This window comes from Pseudonaja textilis, chromosome 6 (assembly GCF_049901715.1).
Source record: "Pseudonaja textilis isolate UNSWEBS1 chromosome 6, rPseTex1.2, whole genome shotgun sequence".
NCBI classification, from domain to species: Eukaryota; Metazoa; Chordata; class Lepidosauria; order Squamata; family Elapidae; genus Pseudonaja; species Pseudonaja textilis.
The window spans coordinates 11,059,499-11,080,279 of NC_141995.1; the positions used below are offsets into that span (position 1 = coordinate 11,059,499).

The following is a 20,781-nucleotide window of genomic DNA, read 5'->3' on the forward strand; positions in this document are numbered from 1 at the left end:
TGGTCATGTGACTGGGTGGACATGGTTTGGTGGTCATGTTATTGACTGGGTGTGGCCAATTCAATATCATTCATATTGAGCTATGCATCTCTTCACCTGGCCTCTCATGACTGTGAGGATGCTGCAACAGTCATAAGTGTGAAAAATGGTCACAAGTCACTTTTTTCAGTGCCACTGTAACTTTGAATGGTCACTCCACACAAGCGAAGTACCACCAAAGGAAGGGAAAAAAACTCCAGACGTTCCAGAGACAGGAAGTCTAGTCCTGTCAAGAATGTAATAAGGGTTAATGGAGAGGCAGTTTCTGTAAGCAACACCAGAATGTTTCCTTCCTGCCTTCCTTACAGGATTAGGCCAGTAATTTCTTCTAACAACCGGTTCTCCAAACTGCTTAGAACAGGGGTGGGGACTTGCTCTTTTATCCTTTAGACTCATTCCCAGAATTCTGGGGGCCTAAGGTTCTTTTTTTTTGTTTTCTGAACTGCATTTTTGCTGATGAGACTGTTTAATTACAAATGTGGACATATTCATATTTCTTTATTGTCCACATCTGTATTTAAACAGTCGTCAAGTCAAAATTGTTGCCCGAACTGTAGGCCGGTGGGGCCCTAGTAGGGGGGGGATCAAAGATAAAAGGCTTCAGCCGCAACCCGGTTCTAGCAAATAGGTGCTTAACTGGTAGAATCCCAATCCTGCTGTGAGGTAGGGGTGTCAAACTTGATTTCATTGAGGGCCACATCAGGACTGTGTTTGACCTTGGGGGGGGCAAAGGGGGAGTGTCCAAGGTGGGTGTGGCCAGCTTGACGTTACTCATGTTGGGGGCGCATGTGGTGGCCAAGTGCTAAAGCAGGACTTCCCTCAGACCCTGCCTCTCTCTCATAACGTGGCCCTCCCGAGCTCCATTTTTGCTGGCAGAGGCATTGCGGGTTGGTCCATTGATGTTTCCAGGGCTGCCCCATAGGCCAAATCTAACCACCCCACAAGCCAGATCTGGCCCGCGGGCCTTGAAATTGAAACCCCTGCTGAGGCAATATACAGATTTTCTATAAGACAGCAAATTTATTGCCTAAATATACATATACATATCCTTGTATTTCTGCCAACCTGAGGGTGCGTAAATGGCAATAAGATTTTGTTTTCATTCTTAATAAATTTCCAATAAGAACACTGCACACAGTATCTTTCTTTAACAAGCTGTATTATTTTGTATCCGGTGTATTATCTTCCACAGAAATCATTTACTGGGGATCATTTCAAAGAACGATTTGGTTTGATTATGAAAGATAATCTGGGAAGCATAACATGGATTTGAGATAGTAGGACATGCACTGTTGAATACAGCCAAACCTGAAACAGAAAACAGAAAATTCAGACAAAGTCAAACATTTCTAATTCTTTTAGTTGGGGTGTGGGCAGGAGGGATTTTTCTACTTTTTAAAACCATTTTTACTCTGTTTTGCTGAAAATATTGTACTCTATATACAAATATAGAGCATATCTAACTACAGGTGGTCCTTGACTCATGACTATTCATTTAGAGACTGTTTGAAGTCGCAATGGTGCTGAAAAAAAGGGACTTACGACCACTCATCCCATTTATGACCATCACAGTATCCCTGTGGGCAAGTCATCACAATCTGGGCACTTGACAATATGTTCACACTTATGGGAATTGTAGTTGTGTGCAGTCATGTGATATTGTTTTACAAATTTCCCCACCGGCTTTCATCAAGTAATGGGAAACTGGCAGGAAGCTGCAAATCATAATCACATGATGTCTCATTTAATAAGCATGGCAAAATCGGTTGCAAAATCGGAACAGTTCCGTGGTGCTTCACTTAACTGTACTGCTTAAAAGTGAATTTTCTGGTCCTTATTGTGAATTAGAAGTTGAGGACTACCTGTAATACACAGTTAGAACACAGGGTTCTGGAGGCATATTTTATTGAATTTGCGGTGCAGGAGTAAATAATGTAATGATTTTTATTTAGATGGCACTTACCCCCAGCTAGGTTAGCTAAAATGTTTAAAAAGATGTCTAGCAAATGTTGGAAATGTAATCAAAAAATGGGCACATACTATCATATGTGGTGGGCTTGTGGTAAGGCAAAAATAAATTGGGGAAAAAAAATACATAATTGGTTAGAAAAGATGATTGGAAAGCATGTAGATTTTAAACCTGAACTATTTTTATTAGTTATAATAACAGGTAAACTTGATAAGAAAAGTACGTATTTAATATTGTAAGTCTTGACAGCAGCAAGGACTGTATTGTGCAATGCTGGAAGAATGAAGAAACACCACGAGATGAAGAAATAATTAAGAAGATACTAGACCAGGGGTGTCAAACTCAAGGTCCAGGGGCCGGATCTGGCCTGTGGAGTGCTTAGATCTGGCCTGCAGGGCTGCCCTGGAAACAGTGAAGGACCAGCCCCTGGTGTCTCTGCCAGCAAAAAAGGAGCCCCACTGACAGAGGGCTGCAGGAGGCCTCTGCAGCTGAAAATGGGAGCCCATTTTTGCTGGCCGAGGACTCAGATCTCCACAGGTGCCCCCCCCCCCAACATGAGTGATGTCATGTTGGCCACACACACCTTGGCCACACAAACCCAGCTCCCCTGAGGTCAATCACAACCCTAAAGTAGCCCTCAATGAAATCGAGTTTGACAATCCTGTACTAGAGTGTGCAGAAATGGACAGATTGACATTAAAAATGAAACAGAAAGAAGATATGGACTATTACCAAACATGGAATCTTATTTTAACAGTAGTTGGAAGAAAGAGGTGGAGATTAAAAATGTAATATGTATTGGTAAACAAATTTATTACCCAGATGGTGTTTATTAAGCACTAAAAATGTAACTAATAAAAAATTAGTTTAAAAAAGAGGATGTAATGATATTTTATTTTTTGCTGTAAATTTCCAGGGTCCAAGGATTGATTGCATTAATTGTCTCTGAGGACTTTCTTATGTCAGTGGGTTCCTACTAGCTCACTTCCAGTTAAGTCCAACAATGAAAATGCTTCCTTTGGTAACAAAACCTTCTCCTCTCTTCTCTTTTAGGCCATACAAGTAGTCCTTGACTTATAAACAGGGGTGGGATTCTACTGGTTCAGCCCGATTCGGGCGAACTGTTAACTCCAAGGATCAGCTGTGAGCAAACAGCTGTTGGGCTCACCCACCAGCCCTGACTCTAGTCTGTGCTTTATATCCTGGTTTTCAAGCTCAGCTGATTCACGCGGCACGGCGGATTGCCGTACGTCGGCTGTTTAATACCCAGAGATTGCTGGAAAAGGTCAGTAGCAAAAGCTCTGCGTGCGTGCGAAGCGCTTACCCAACTGGTTGTTACACTGCTTATAAGCATTCATTTAGTGACCGCACAAAGCTACAACGGCACTGGAAAAGTTCCTTATGACCATTTTTCATACTTACGACCATTGCAGCATCCCCATGACCAAAATTTTGGCCTGTATTTATGAGGCCTGTGGTGTCACAGAGTCATGTGATCACTTTTTGCAACTTTCTGACAAGAAAAGTCAAAGGGGAAGCTGGATTCTCCTAACAATCGTGTTACTAATTTAACAACCGCACTGATTCATGTAATAACTGTGGTAAGATGATGAAAAGGGGCAAAACTCACTTGAGCCATTGTCTTGCTTGGCAATGGAAATTTGGGGTTCAATTGTGGTCATAAGCTCTAATGGAAGTCTGGAAAACGTAGTCCTTGAAATATGACCATAATTGAGGCCAGAATGCCTGTGGTTAAATGAGAAACTTGTTAAGTGAATTTTGCCCCATCTTACAAATTTTCTTGCCACCATTGTTAAGTGAATCACTGCAGTTGTTAAATTAGAATCACGGTTGTTAAGTAAATCTGGCTTCCCTCTTGACTGCACTTGACAGAAGAGGGTCCCATGGCTCCGGGACACTGCAACGGTCATAAATATGAATCAGTTGTCAAACATCCAAATGTAAATCAGGAGAACTCTGTAACCGTTGGAAAGGTAAAAAATGGTCAGAAGTTACTTTTTTCCAACACCATTGTTAACTTTGAATGGTCACTACATGAGCTGTTGTAAGTCAAGGACTACCTGTATTTTTAGATCCTATACGTCTGTGCTTCCATTAAAGCACCTATCCCACTTTGGTATCCTATGGCAATTTTTCCCTAGCTTCTCTGATTGAACGCCCGAGGTTTAGCATGTTACGTCCAGTGAGTAAACACCAACCTTTTTAGAAGATCCCCCTGCTTTTTCGTTTATTGATGTCTCTCTTGAGTTGGCAAATACTACAAAAAGTGCAACATGCTGTTGCAAAATAGTCACTCAGGAGGGATCCCTGTTAAGCAGAAGATAAGTTAAAAGCAGAACAATTCTTTTGCAAGTAGATGAGAGAGTCACATTATACGTGCGCGAGGGCTGTTCACATGTCAAATATGGCAGGCATCAATATTTCAGAATGTAAAACACCCTTTGTCCAACTGCTTGTCATTTGGGATTTCAAATTTCAGAAGTCCCCGGCCAAGATAATCACTGCTAAGACTTGAATTTCACAATTTTGGAAGGAGTCCTCCATTAATTAATTAACATACATCATCCCCCCAAAAGGCAGCTTTGATTATATTCAGAGATATTTAATCTTTTAGAGGTGAGGAAGACCATTTTTTTTAGTTTTTGTTCAGTATGTGTATGCCAACTGGCTGGTTTCTGAATTTCCACACCTACACACAGGTCAAAAGTTATCATTATGAAATCCACCCTTTTCCTAATTTGGCAATATAGTTCACCGATGAAAAAAGAGGTAAACTTAGAGAAAGTCTATATAAAACACATTCCTTTAGGAAAATTCTGTACACAAACTGGGTTGGTGTACATTTATAGAAATGCTACCTGTGCTTTGCTATGAAACTATATGGTTGGACTTAGTTTTTGAGGACGAAAATAACGAAAAGAAAATTCTGCCTCTGCCTACCAGCATCCATTGATATTCATCTGGCTAGAGTCCTATCAGTGTGTGTGAGAGAGTTGAGGGCTGCCTGGAAACTGAAACAGTATTTACTGTGTGAGCAAGAAGGAGACAGCAAGGAGCCTGGGTGTGACTTAACTCAACTATTCTGTACTAAAGCTGCTTGGTGCTGTGAAACTGAAACTGAAACTCCTCTGCTTGTGTTTTGCATTTGGAACAGATTTCTTTCCAGGTGGGGAGGGAGAATAGAAGTCCTTAGTTCCAGAGCGTGTTAATAATAATATACAAAATACTAATGCTCTTATGGTCATTTTGAAAAATCCTTTCTGAGTCAGGAAAAAAAATCCTTACAAAAATCAAATTGAATAGGATCCTAACAATGAAAACTGAAATGGGTAGAATCACATCTCCTGCATTTCTTCGTGGCATCTCTCCTCCAACTGCTGTGCAAATCCACACTCTGCTTTTTTTGCCATTTAATGCATAGTACAAATTCAGAAAAGATTTAATTCAAGAACCAAGTTAAAATCCCCAAAGGTGCTTTTTCAAAAGGCAACTAGATTTTCTTGGGAGTTTTTTTTAATGTTTTTTAAACAATTTTTTTTCTTTGAAAATCTTTAAAAATCTTTTACTTCTCATTCAAGAAGTTCTTCAGTTCTCCAGAACTGAAGAAGCTTCTTGGATGAGTAGCAGAATGTTTTCAATGAAAAAAAAAACCAAGAAAGTCCAGTTACTTTTTGGAAAAACCACCTTTGGGACAACCATGGCCTGGATGATTGACAATCTCCATAGACAATTAGTGTCAGGATTCCAGCACTTAACCCCATTTAAATCATGAATCTTGAGCCAAACTTCCAAAACTTCAAAAGGATTTTTTGGGAGTTAAAAGGTCTGGCATTGCCTGGATATATCATAATTCATATTCTTCCATAGGACACATCCATAGCCAAGAGTCATCAATCATGCTTTCCAGTTAGAATTTTGTGTGACAGAAACTTCGGTCACCTAGTTACTAATCTTTGAAAACATTTATGGAATGCAGTTTCATTTTTGCAAACTACTGCACTATTCCCTCCTTCCTTTCTGTTGGCAACTCTAAAAAGACCATAGAAATATTTTATGAGTTGACAACCAGGTTACAGATGTTTTCAAAATCCAAATGAAAACAGGAAGGAAGTACTGTATAGAGCCTCTACTCACCGGAATGCCATATCTTGTCCGATAGAGAGTTCTAAAGGCCATGGTTATGCCACAAAGAGGGCATTCATCCACTTCTGAGGCAATTTGGCATCCTAGACACAGGGGACAACACATTCCACAGAGACCTAGAAAAGAAGTAGAAACTTTTGCAAATGCCATCTGGGTGAGTTTATACATGGTAAGAGCACCCCATAGAGTTCTCTCCCAAAGAATACCACACGCTCTTTATGAAACAAAATGCCAACAACTATAAGTTCAAGTAAGGATGAGGTTATCTGAAGGACCATCTCGATTGCATCCACTGGACTCACTAGAATGGGGAGGTAGGGGGTGTTGTGAGTCCCCTCTCCTAAGCAGATACATCTGGCAGGACCCAGAAGAAGGGCCTTCTGCGTGGAACATTGTCCCTTCCTGTGGAAAATTGTCCCTGCAGAAATTAGACTGGCTCCCACTTTGACATTCTTTCACAAGGCCCTGAAGCAGAGGTGGTATTCTGCAGGTTCTGACCAGTTCTGGAGAACTGGTAGTGGAAATTTTGAGTAGTTCGGAGAACCGGCAAATGCCACCTCTGACTGGCCCCGCCCCCATCTATTGGTTTCCCCCCACCCCCTGGGTGTATTCATATTCTCCATGTATTCATATTCTCCAATGAGACACATTCATAGCCAAGAGTCATCAATCATGTTCTCCAGTTAGAATTCTGCACGGCAGAAACTTCAATCCCCTAGCTACTATCTTTGAAAACTATTTATGGAATGCACTTCCAATTTCCAAGCTGCCGCACTGCTCTTTCAAACCCTTCCCCCCCCCCAGTGGTGGGATTCAATTTTTTTTACTACCGTTTCTGTGGGCATGGCTTGGTGGGCATGGCCATGTGACTGGGTGGGTGTGGCTTTTTTTTTTTTTTTTTTGCTTTTTTGCAGCCTCCATTCATTTCTGGGAACTTCCTAGCCTCAGAAGAGCCGGGGGGGCATTTTTGCCCCCCTAAAGTTCCTCTGGAGTGGGGAGGCTGAATTCCTCCTTCAATTTTTTGCCTTCCTGGGCCTCAGCAAGAGAATCCCAGCACAGTTGATCTATGTACAGCTGATTGTCAGGAGGGGAAAAAAAGAAATACCTTAGGTGAATGTCAGGCTGGCAGGGTAAGCAAGCATCGGGCGGGTGGGTGACCGGATCGGGTGTGTGGCCAGCCAGAACTTACTACCGGTTCAACAACCCACGCCAAATTCTTGCTACCGGTTCGCCCGATCCAGTGCAAACCGGTTGAATACCAACACCCCTTCCTTTCTGTTGGCAACTCTAAAAAGACTATAGAAATATTTTAGAGTTGACACCTACCTTTAGTAAACATAATCACAATTTTATTTATTTTATTTATTGGAATTTGTCAAACAAAAATGAGCACAAGAATAAGAGAATAAAAATACAATGACAGAGACGATAGGCATGTTAGTGCACTTATGCACGCCCCCTCTACCGACCACTTAAGTATGAAGTAAGGTCCACGGAAGTTAATTTGTGACTGAAATTGTGAAAATGTATTTTCACCACAACAATCTTCCAGTTTGGAGAAGTATTTGGTCCAAGATTTAGTCAAGAATTCCAACAAGTCTACAACTGTCTCCACCCTGAGATATATACATAGCTACTTACACACTCCCCAGTCATTGAAACAATCGAATAAGTCGGTTTGCCATTCATGACTTTGATGTTGGGTCGCTGTCATCTGTGGCTGGTTTATAACCATGTTAGGATTCATCTTGAGGGTTCCTAATTCAGAAGAAGAGAAAGAACATGATATTTTAAAGTTAAATCAATAATTCCAACAATATCCTAAGGTGCTAGTTACCTCAAGGGCCTCCAAATTTGGCAACTTGAAGACTTGTGGACTTCAACTCCCAGAATTCCCCAGTCAGGTTGAGGAAATCTGAGAGTTGAAGTCTACAAGTCTTAAAAGTTGCCAAGATTGGAGATCCTTGAGCTGCTAGCTCAATCCAAGGAATCAGAGGTGGTATTCAGCAGGTTCTGATCAGTTCTGGAGAACTGGAAGCAGAAGTTTTGAGTAGTTCGGAGAACTGGCAAATATCACCTCTGACTGGAGATTTTATAGTATCCTTCCCCTGCCACACCCACCAAGCCACACCCACAGAACCAATAGTAAAAAAATTTGGACCCCACCACTGGAATCCACTTCATAACCATGTAGACACTTTTAAGAAGATCTAAAGATGTTTTGTTACCAGGAGTGGTGGCTATATCTGTTTGAGAAATGTGTTGGGTTTAAACCATATTATGATTATATTAATCTATCCCTGTGTTTCTCAAGTTTGACCTGAGAGGACATCAGCTCCCAGAATTCTCTAGTCAGCATGCTGATCCAAGGATACTTGGAGTTAGAGTGTGAACAGCTTAAAAGTCAAGAAACCCACATATATGATATCCCAAGAATATCGCCAGCGTGGCGTTCCTTGTGGGCATGGAAAACAGCTGCTAAGAACCAGTTGCCTAAAAATGTAACAAATGCAATATGCTTTTGTCTATAAATCACCTTTGTTTAATATTTGTTTTATTTAAATTCTTGGGAAGCCATCCTATAGCAAACTTCAGCACTATTTACAAAATCAAGAACAAAGCCCCACCTAAATAAATACAAAACTATAACAACCAGAAGAACAAGAAGCAAGATCTAATAGGGAGATCCTTGCTTCATTTTTTAAAATTAAATAAGTGGAAAATGGCATGTATGTACTGGATATGGGTATATTGATAAACTACAGTGGCTGGGATTTTCATTTCCCCCGATTACTAGACCCTACTTAGATGATAGTGTAGAATAACTCTTTGTCTAGGAAAGGAGATATCTTGAAGCAACATTAATTCCTGCAGGAGTTACCACCGACCTACTGCACACATCTTTTTATTGCCGATACTTCCAAGGAAAGTTTGCACTACAATTTAAACATTGGTAGAAATAATCCGGAGATATTAAAACAGAACTGAAGTGGAGTGGAGATTAGATAAAATGTACCATTTATTGATGGAAGAGAATATTTGTAGTTCAGGGTTATGAGGTCCTTGGTGCCTTCTGAACTTGATGGCTTCCTTGCAGACATTTCATTATCCAACTAGTGAACTGATGATGTTACCTAGTGTTCTGACCAAGGCTTCCTAGACCTTAATTACGCACATGCTTATTTTAAAAACAAGTCTTATTTTATTTTATTGCAACGCTGGGAATTGTTTTCATTCCCAGCCAGTAATGAATCTCAAATAGTTCCTCAAGATAAGCACCCACCTTTCTTTTCTGTGAAGTGCTGCCAATAACAGAAGTATCAAATGAACCAGAAAAAAACTCCAATTCAAGTACAAAGAGCTTCAAAAATGAACCTGAACCGAATGAACTACTTTGCTTCCTACAAAGAATTCATCATCTTGGCCTGTCGTTTATCCCTTATGGGAGGGGCAATCACCTCCCAACCTTACTCCCAAGTCGCCCCTTTTGTTTCAGCTGCTCTTGCCTTCTAGCAGCTCTGTGCATTGGGAACAGGCTCCCTTGGATCCTCTGCCTCACTGCTGCCAGACTCCAAAGACTCTGGAGGCAGTACCCAACTCCCAGATGGTCCTGGCCCCATCCCTGCACTGGATGCAGGACCCTCGTCCGAGTCCTCTTCAGACTCCCGGACTGACCCCCATTCTTCCCCACTGTCCGATCCCGCTGCAGTCTGCACAGGCTGCCGGTGAACCACAACACCTAGTTTGGTAATGAAATGTCTGCAGAAAAAACCCACCAAGCTTGGACTGTGCCATTTATGTCTCCTTTCTATGGGTTTCTAATGTGCAAAGCATGTTAAGGTCAAGGTGAGGTCCATTCCTCCCACCACTGCCTTTGGCCTTCTGGAAGAGCTTGGGGCCCTGCTGTGGTTGGTCTTTGTTGGGTGTGGCCCATGTGATAGAGAGGGATAACCCCAGCACAGTGGTGTCGGCCATCCTCATGGTTTTCAGTCTCTATGTAATCTCTTTCAATTTCAGTTGCCTTATAGCTTATCTCTTTTTTAAAAAAATCATTTTGTAAACGGTCCAGGGTCACTTCGACAGCGAGAAGCTCAGCCACCATGGAAAAGTGAGTGGCTTTGTAATGAAGCCACTGCCAGAAAACTTGAAATAAATGCAAACAAGGGATAAACTAAGGTTTGTTAAAGGATGTATAATGAGAAATGAATAGATACGCTGAGATTTCATGAAGACTCAACCTTATGTTTTGTAGGAAGAAAGTTTTATTTGATATGGGTGGAGCAGGGGTGTCTAACCTTTGCAGCATTAAAAACCTATTTCGTTAATTCTAAATTAAAGAATTCCTCCCCCTTCCTCAGAATAGAACTGGTATATAGCAATAGCCCTTAGACTTATATACGGCTTCACAGTGCTTTACAGCCCTCTCTAGGTGGTTTACAGAGTCAGCCAATTACCCCCAACAATCTGGGTCCTCATTTTACCCATCTCGGAAGGATGCAAGGCTGAGTCAACCTTGAGCCTGGTGGGATTCGAACTGCCAAATTGCAGGCAGCCAGCAGTCAGCAGAAGTAGCCTGCAGTACTGCACTTTAAGCACTGCGCAACCATGGCAAATAGTTTAGGGATTGACTTATGTTCACCATTCCTGATGGAAGTGTAGTGGGGCAGGAGAACCTTTACACAGATCTTCCTTGTGTGCAAAATGTGTGCCAGATCAAAGGATTATTCTCAAGTCACTCATACCCGGGTCATCTTCTTTTTGGATCATTCCAGTGTACTTTACATGAGGTTGTCCTTGAAGACCATTTAAATTATCGGTTATTATTAAGCTCTTCGTGGCCCAGGGCAGAGTTATCTGTGGGGATACCTGTCTCTAATTGTCTCTACTTGTCCCATGAGATCTGGAAAGGTGAGCAAGCTCAGGTCCTTTTTAGGAACATTTCTGTGGAATCCAGGAAATGTTGTTTCTCTGTCTCAAAGAAAGACAGAGGGACATTACTCATGGGACATTAATTATTTTCTCCAAGGTTTAGATGTCCTGACCCTGTTGGACTTCTGCAGGGCTCTGAAGCCTAGTTTTCCCTCTGGTCAGATTTGTTGAACTCTGCATGAACTTGCCAAGAAAGATTTCTGAACAGTTTATGTAATGATTGGCTTTGTTATCCCTTTATTCCCCTACTCTGTAATTCTGTTTACTGTTCCAAGTTTCACTGTGTTTTATTTTTAGTTCATTTGTATTTTTTTTACAGTCCTTTCAAATTGTAAGACACACTGTTTGCTAAAGGAGGTTAAAAAAACAGAGCTTCCAAATAATTAAAACATTGCCTATTATCTCCCAGCAACCAACTAAATCCCATGTCTAGGAAGTGGTTTCCTTAGCCAAAACCCAGGGGCAGGCCTACTATCTTCAGCACATCTTGTTCTGCTAGTGGACATCTTGCCATAAAATGCAGAGGAATGGGGAGGAAGAGGGGGAAGGGTGAATTGGCAACGGGATGAAGGGAGGGAATGACAGAGAGACAGGAACCAGAGGAACTGGAACAAACCAGCCAACCAGGGACAGACCATGAAAGCAGAACGTGAAACTAAATCGAAGAGGCTGTTTTCCAAAACTCAAAGACATTCCCAAAACATCTAAAATGAATGTGACTGGACTCTAGTAGACTGGTCAAGGGGAGGGGGAAGGGAAGAGGCTTTGCAAGGGAATATTCAGATCCAGCTTTGCTTCTGCTGTAACCACTTAAACTTAGTAAAACTGAATTAGAATTCTTTTTTATTGGCCAAGTGTGATTGGACACACAAGGAATTTGTTTTGGTGCAAATGCTCTCTGTGTCCATAAAAGAAAAGATACATTTGTCAAGCGTCAAGAATCATCAGGTACAATATTTAATGATAGTCATAGGATACAATAAGCAATCAAATCCTACTAGGATACAAGCGACAAAGTTACAGTCATACAGTCACAAGTGGGAGGGGATGGATGACAAGGAGTGATGAGAAGATTAATAGTAATAATAGTGCAGACTTTGTAAATAGTTGAACAATGTTGAGGTAATTATTTGTTTAGCAGAGTGATGCCGTTCGGGGAAAAACTGTCTAGTTGTTCTGGTGTGCAGGGCTCTATAGCATTGTTTTGAGGGAAGGAGTTGAAACAGTTTATGTCCGGGATGTGAGGAGTCTGAATCTTTCCCTTCAACCATGGAGTCGAGGGTCTTTCTTTCCTAAGAACCAAATTGGGACAAGCCTGACACCCAGCAAGTGTCCACTTCAATCTTTCGCATGGCATCCTTACTCTGAAACTGGATAGGCCAAATTAGAGGGCCTAACACTGACCTCTTGGCATTTCCTCACACTGCAGTTGAGTATGACTTTTTGTCCCCACTCCCAAACTGATTTGACCAATGAGAGAAGTAGATGAGATGAGAATTTGTCCTGGAGGACTAAATCTTATGAAGATGATTGCCCCCATCTTGACTTTTTTGAACCCCTTGAAACCTCTGCAGATTAGACACATACAGATAGTCCTCAACTTGGGGCCATTTGTTTAGCGACTGTTCAAAGTTATAATGACAGTGGAAGAAGTTATATCCTTGCTCCTCGCACTTGTGACCATTGCAACAACCCTGCAAACTCCTGATGAAAAGTTGGGTGCTTGTCATCCAGCACCTATGTAGGATCAACTGTGTCCCAAAGTTACATGATCATTATTTGCTACCTTCCCATCCGGCGTCTGATACACAAAATCAACGAGAAAAGACAGAATTTCTTAATGACTGCGTGATTTATTTAACAACTGCATTGATTCGCTTAATAAACTTGGTAAAAAAAGGTCGTAAAATTGGGTATTATTCACTTAACAACTGCCTCGATTAACAATGGAAATCCTGGTACCAATTGGGTTTGTAAGTCAAGAACTACCTGTATATTAGGCCACTTCTCTTCTGTTTCTCCATCCCTCCAGTGTCTTAGTCAAGTAAATAATAATTGTGATCTTCAGCAATTTATTAGACAAAAAATACTGTCAACAAATCAGTACATAGTCCATACAAAGTAGATATGGCTATTTCACATGAGAAAATCATAACCTTGAAAGTATTCAAAAAGCTGAAAACTTAGCAACCTTAATCAAGGAATTCTTTTCCCTGATCTAATTCACAATAGAGTAATTACTTTATTGCTTGAAATAAATCATAAGTTACTGTACTCCATGTGCTCGACCTCTTTATCTTTGCTAAAAGTTAATTTCTTTTATAACTTGCCAACAAGAGGAATAAAGTAAATGGACTGTCATAAAAAAGACAAGAGCCTCTGGGTGTTGGCCGGAAGAGAAACCAGGTGATTATTTAATTTAATGGAATATTTCCAGTTTTTAAAGGATGGGTCTTGCTGGGGAAAAAAGAACACTATAAACTCTTCTAAACTCTATTCCTAAACTTTTTCAGGAATTAAATTGGATGTCAAGGAGTTCGCTTGCAATGGCAGAGATTTCCACAGAGTGAAACACAAATTATTTATATATACCCCTTGTCCAACCTATGAACATCCAGTTGCCAAAATACGGCACTCATCTGTGAACATTTTTCCAAAAGTCTTTTCAATGAAACAATTCAAAATCAAACACATTTTAGGCACGGTAGGCATGTGGCAGAATTTTTCGGCTCAGCGCTAATCCTGATTAGAACCTACTGTATTTTTCGCACTATAAGACGCACTTCTCCCCTCCCCAAAAAGTGGGTGGAAATGTCTGTGCGTCTTCTATGGCAAATGTTGCAAAAGTCCCATCTACCGGCTGGTGCCCACCCTTCAGCCTCTGCCTCCCAGCAATTTGCCTTCCTGCAGCAAACAGCAAATAGCCCGGTCAGCTTCAGCACAGCCTGAGTTAGCACAAGCAGCTGATTGGCTGTTTCCCTGCATCCTGTTTTTGGCCTCCGTGCACCCCATTTTTTGGCCTCCGCATGCCCCATTTTCGGTCTCTGTGTGTCCCGTTTTTGGCCTGTTTCAGGCGGTGGCGATTGGCAGTGATCGGCAGCAACATCCACCGCCTGGAATGGGCAGAAAATGGGACGTGCAGAAGCAGAAAATGGAGGGCGCAGAGGCAGCAATAGGTGGCAGTGGTGATGGGCGGTAGCAGCGGCGATGGGTGGCGGCAATCCCTGCGGCCTGAAACAGTTGATTGGTGGTATTCCGTGTGGTCGATCCAACTGCCAATCAGCGGCTCTTGCTAAATCGGGCTGTGCTGAAGATGACCAGGCTATTTGCTGTTTGCTGCAAGGAGGAAAATTGTTGGGAGGCAGAGGCAGATTTTTTTCCCTTGTTTTCCTCCCCAAATGCTAGGTGCCTCTTAAAGCCTGGGGTGTCTCATAGTGCAAAAAATACGGGTAATTTAAAATTGATTAAAAAGTGTGCTTAATCCACTTTAAACTGGCTTTATATTTTGGGCAGGAAAGCTGAAGAAAAAAATTTTTTTTTGACAAGGAATCTATTAGTCCATCACTTGCAACGAATATTCCCACGAGTAATAGTTTTTGAGAAATATGGACGAAATCTTCCATGACTTCTGTATCTGGGAAGAGCTAATGGTTGCAAATTACTCTAGCACATCATATAGAGCAGGGTTCACCAACCTTTCGGACCTCAGGGACCACTAAATTCGTAATTTTAAATCCCGCAGACCACTAATACGATCTGTCTAATGACCAGCTGCGTGGGCGTGGCTAGGTATTGGTATTGTTTATTTAATTGAATAGTCATAAGACCTTATCAATAACATAACGTAAATATATAACAAGACAAAATACAGATAAGTTAGATATATATAAGAATACAGTAAAGAAAACATATGTGGAAAACCAGGGCGTCAGAAATCGGATAATAGATCACCCTTGCAGGATACACCAATTTGTTCAATATATTGTGTTCTTAGGACCGCTGGCGGCGACGCTCCCCCGGGCGGACAGCGGATTCCCTAACACGTGCACCAGTCCTTAAACCAAGGTCTCGAAGCAACCATGAGCAACGGGAGACGGAAGAGGAGGGAGCATCCTTTTTCAGCTACACAGTCCTTATACAACCCTACCAAACAACTTAAAGTGGATGATTTTTAAAATGATATTCATTCAACGGTTGCAAGTAATAAATTATCATCTTCGCTTATTAGCCTTTCTAACAGATACGATCCACTGGAATGGGACTTAACAAGCTGAGGTAGAGAGCTCACAGCTTCCGGACATTTCTGCTTCTTTATCAGGGGAGTTTTCCCTCTTTCAAACATCAGCTGTCAGTGTTGCCGCTGAGGGTTTGTTGCAACAAGAGTATGAGGAATTACAAAATAAAAACTTTTTTGATTTTATATCTAGGCGTGGCTAAGTGGTCATGTGACTGGGTGGGCGTGGGCAACTTGATGTCACTTATGTCGAGGGGTGCCTCACCGGCCTCTACTCACCCCTCCACTCCCAGCCACTCCTCGCCTGCCTGTCCGGGCTCCTTAGAGCCTCAACAGGAAGCAGCTGTTGGAGCTAAGCAGCCACCAGGAGAAAAAGTTGGCAAAACAGCCGGCTCGGTTCAAATTGGATCTGACCGAGAAGGAGGTTCAGCAGAAGCACCTCACTGAGGACTACAAGCATAGGCTTTCCAAGCAGAGGGAAGAGCTGTGGCAGTGCAAGGCCAGCTAGTGGTGCCTGGAGGCCCAGCAGGCTGAGATGGTCAATCAATTCCAGGCCATGATGCAGTCCCACTGGAACAAGGACTTCCGGCTCTTTTTCCCTCCAGCCTTTGCCCAAAGCCCTCCACCAGGAGGCTGAAGCAGACCCCAAGCCAGAGGGGGACACTCTCTGAAGCAATGCAAACGTTCACTGCATGTATCCAGCCCCTGATTTAGTGCAATATAAAAAATGCAAATAATTTTTCTGCGGACCACCAAATTTTTCTCACGCAAAACATAGTCACCAAATTGGTAGTAACACCGGTTGAATCCCACCCCCTGAGTATAGTTGAAGATAGAATGATATTATGGAGACTGCTTTAGAAGAGAGGAGATGTTAGGAAGACTTGAGTGACTAATCTCTCTATATAAAAGCGAAATACCACTCACGCATCATCACAAAACCTCCAGAACCGTAAAGCCTACAAACTTGAAATTTGGCACATGTGTTCCTCTTGGCTTCTAGGTGTTCACTGAAAGAATTTTTTGAAATGACCATCAGAGCATTAGTATTTCGGATATTATTATTAACATGCTCTGATGCTAAGGAGTTCTACTCCTCCTCCCCACCTGAAAAGAAACCTGTCCCAAATGCAAAACAAAGCAGAGGAGAGGAGTGTCAGTTTCAGTTTCACAGCACCAAGCAGCTTTAGTACAGAACAGTTGAGCTAAGCCACGCCCAGGCTCCTTGCTGTCTCCTTCTTGCTCACACAGCAAATACTGTTTCAATTTCTAGGCAGCCCTCAACTGTCTCACACATGGACAAGACACTAGCCAGATGTATACCAATGGATGCTGGTAGGCAGCGGCAGAATTTTTTCCCCTTATTTTCCTCCCCCGACACTAAGCCCGATCACATAGTTTCGTAGCGAAGTACAGGTATCGAGCTAGTGTTAAAATATGACAGGGGTGTCAAACTCTATTTCATTGAGGAATGCATCAGGGTTGTGTTTGACCTCGGGGGGGGGGGGCATGGTGCGCGTGCTCAGGGTGGGTATGGCCAAATCAACATCACTTGTGTCAGGAGCATCTGTGGTGGCCCGAGCACTCTGCCAGCAAAAACGGCTCCTGAGTTCCATTATTGGCTGCCACAGCCTCCTGCAACCCTCTGCCAGTGAAAACCAGTCCTTCTCTGTTTCCATGGCAACCCCGCAGGCCAGATCTAAGCATCCCATGGGCTGGATACGGCCCCCAAGCCTTAAGTTTGACATCCCTGCTATATGACCTTCTTGAACAGCTCTCTGGCTTCTGTCTGGCTTTTAGTTCCCTGCCAAGTGGTGGTAGACTGGCATCTCCTTCACTTCGGTCTAGCAGCTGTATTTTAATAATCCACAATGGTTGGAGAAGGAAAGATAAGATTCACGCATGCTTCTGAACAATTCCTTCCAACAACTGAGCTCTGGGAATACAATAGTACAGGTCATCCTCGCCTTACAACCACAACTGAGCATAGTTTTCAGTCCTAAGCAAGGCAAGTGAAATGTGATGACCTCCCTTGCCACAATAATTAAGGGATTCACTGCAGTGGTTACATTAAAAACATGGTTGTTAAGTAAACCTGGCTTCCCCATTGACTGCTTGCCAGAAGGTCTCCAAAGGGGATCATGTGACCTTGGGACACAGCAACGGTCATAAATGTGAACCAGATTCCAAGCATCTGAATTTCGATCACATGAGCATGGGGATCCTGCAAAGGTCGTAACTGTGAAAAATGGTCCAAAGTCACTTTTTTCTTTTAACTCTGAATGCTCACTAATGCACTTTGAACTGCTTGTAGTTCAACAATATTGGCTATCAAGGCTTTGAAGGAAATTAAAATGGAAATCCACGGAGTTAGCTGTCCGCTACTCTCATTAGTTAAGGTAAAGGAAATCTTCAAATACAGGCAGAATTTTCACCATGTAAAAGCCAACTTCTCCATTGGAAACAAGAAAGAGATCACATAGCATACGCATGTAAAAGAAGACGTATGTATAGAAAACACATATGTAAGAAAGATAAAACACCCATAAGCTCTAGATAAAGAGACATGTGTTTAAATAAAGGGGCATCTGCTTTCACTCTTCAAGGAAACAGGATTTAACAAAATATGGAAAGAAAGAAGGTTACACAAGAGGAAAAGGTTCATGGTGATTACTGAACTTATGGTCTTCAGCAATGGTCATCCCTATCTTCAAAAAAGGTGACCCCAGCCTGGTTGAAAACTACAGACCAATTGTGTCACATGCAAAGTCATGGAATCAATCATTAACCAATCCATTACCCTCCACTTGAAGTCAAATAACCTACTCTCCCCAAAACAATTTGGTTTCAGAAAAAAATTGTCCTGCATCTACAACTCCTACACTGCAAAAACATATGGACTACTCTACTCGTCCAGAAATATTTCACGAGTACTACACTCCTCTGCTCTCAACAGAATACCCTATATCACCAGGCTTGAAATTTTGGGCTTGAACAACCTTGAACTACACCACCTATAGTTGGATTTAAGCATAGTACACAAAATGATCTGCTACAATGTCCTATCAGTCAATGACTACTTCACCTTCAACCACAACAATACAAGAGCACACGACAGATACAAACTCAATGTAAACCGCTCCAAACTTGATTGCAGAAAGTATGACTTCAGCAACAGAGTGGTCAATGCCTGGAATGCACTACCTGATTCTTGTTATATCCTCTAACCACCACTCCTTTAATCTTAAAGTATCCACTATTGACCTCACTCCATTCCTAAGAGGTCTGTAAGGGGCGTGCATAAGTGCACAATTGTGCCTACCGTCCCCACCCTATTGTCTCCATTTATTTATACCTATTTCCTGCATTCTTACTCATGTTTATACCTATGCCTATTATCTTGTAAGCGATTGACAAATCAAATAAATAAATATAAATACATTAATTAATGTAAAAAAATGGGACTATGGTTATAAGCTAACACATTTTGTTCCATTGTATTCCATTGATAATGACTGGCTAAATCTTTAAACAAAAAGACGAAAAGGCGGGCCTAGCATGGCCACCCATCCAAAGCTACAACTTTGGATCGAATAAACATACTTTGATCTCCACCGATCATCTAATTAGTTTTAAAAGAAAAAATATAGTTTTCAGTATATATAGTTTGCCCCAAACCTGGAGCAAAAAAGAGCAACAATCTTATGCTTAATTTAGTCAGAGAGAGAGACAATCCATTTTCTAGTTTTGCACAGTGCATTCGCTCTAACTAATAGACATGGTTTGCACAAATTCCCCTATATCACATAGCTACTTTCCTCCACAAAATCATGTCCGATTTCAGGAGATTGTCTGAACAAAATCCCTGCAGTTTTTTTAGCCAGGTTTTTCAGAAGGGGTTTGTCATTGCCTCTTTCCTAAGGCTGAGAGAAAGAACCTGTCCCAAGGGTCCAAGGCAAGATTAGAACTCATGGTCTTCTGTTTGTTTTTTTTTTAGCCTGATGCCTTAGCCGCTACACCAAAATGGCTCTCTTTAAAGCTAGGCTTAATATTTGCACATATAAAGACAACGAAACAGGATCTAAACAGGATAAGCTTATTGCAGCAACCTGAGGGATTTCTTAGAGTGGACTCTGCCTGTAGCCTAAATAGAATCCCCAAATTAGTGGACGATTTCACCTGTTCATGACTAGCACATCAGGGCTGATTGACATCTTTCAGTGAATTCACAGGGATTGAACTGCTACATGACAAAGGTTCACTTAACTAAGTTTCAAAAAAATCTCATCCTTCTCGGTATCTACCTTTTAAATTTCTGAGCATAATTGGCCAAACTGTGATTCACACGTAAATTCCCCTTAAATTCCACACAAAGAGGTATGACATAGGTGTGACTTTAGTCCAACATTACTTGAAATTCAATTCTGGTTCTTCCTAAATTTTATATATCACTTCCTTCTTTTGCGGCTAAGCTGTTACAGTATGTAAAACATTTTCCCATCTCTGTTTGTAACTTTTTTTTTAACTTACACAAAATATTTAAGAAACCCAAATATTTCTTTTGGTATGGGTTTTTTATGGCTGCACCTTTAAAATAATACATAGTATAGAAAAACAACATTAATCCCAGGCTTGTCTTTAATTTTACAATTTTTATAAAGTAAGGTTTGTTACAGTATAAGTAGATTTCCTTCCAGGAAGAATTCTAGTCAACTCTCAAATTATTTTAAACATTGACAGAAAATAATCTTTAAAAAGATTGACAGAGGTATTATGCATGTCACTTACTTTGTGCTTAGAAGAGAATGCAAGATCTTGCTTCCTTGAAGTTAACAGCAATTAGAGAAATAGTTAGGTGACTGACCAACCTTTTAAACTTCTGATACTGTAATTAGGAGGAAGTTGGAATTGTTTTAAGAGTGTTTTGCAAGATAACTCATATCTCATTAGACCTTGAGATCCAATAGTATTCATATGGAAAGAAAAGCATATGAATAAAATAGAGGAAACAGACATTTCATGAAGAGATATAGCTAGAGAGAAAAAGAGAGGGAAGGGAAGGGAAGGGAAGGGAAGGGAAGGGAAGGGAAGGAAGGAAGGAAGGAAGGAAGGAAGGAAGGAAGGAAGGAAGGAAGGAAGGAATTTGTATGACAGGTTCGAGAAAACTCCATTGAATTCATGGGACAGTTAAAAACCAGATGATTAACTTCCAAACAAGTCTTACAAACTTGGTTTAGAGTCAGAAAATCATGTGACCTTTCCCTCCTTTGGGTTATGTTGAAGCTTTAATTTTTATTAGCTGTCCAGAATTGCATTTGTGAGATTGGTGACTATATTGGTGCATTTAAGCATATCAGTAAAACTCTTCTCTTTGCTGAATTCAACTGCCCGCCATCTATCCTCCAGTCTGTGAAAAATAATACCTGGATGACATTTCTTGTCCTCA

The 20,781-nt window shown here is 41.4% G+C and overlaps 1 protein-coding gene across 1 annotated transcript; it reads right to left on the reverse strand.

Moving 5' to 3' along the window:
* Positions 1–1,181: 1,181 nt before the first annotated feature.
* Positions 1,182–20,412, reverse strand: LOC148125396 (placenta-specific gene 8 protein-like). The gene is made up of 5 exons (XM_087935791.1): positions 20,124–20,412; positions 7,814–7,930; positions 6,164–6,288; positions 4,228–4,336; positions 1,182–1,347 (listed from the first exon to the last, which is right to left on the reverse strand). The coding sequence occupies exons 2-4, from the start codon at positions 7,917–7,919 to the stop codon at positions 4,232–4,234; spliced, it is 336 nt and encodes a 111-aa protein (XP_087791917.1). The 5' UTR covers positions 7,920–7,930; positions 20,124–20,412; the 3' UTR covers positions 1,182–1,347; positions 4,228–4,231.
* Positions 20,413–20,781: the final 369 nt, after the last annotated feature.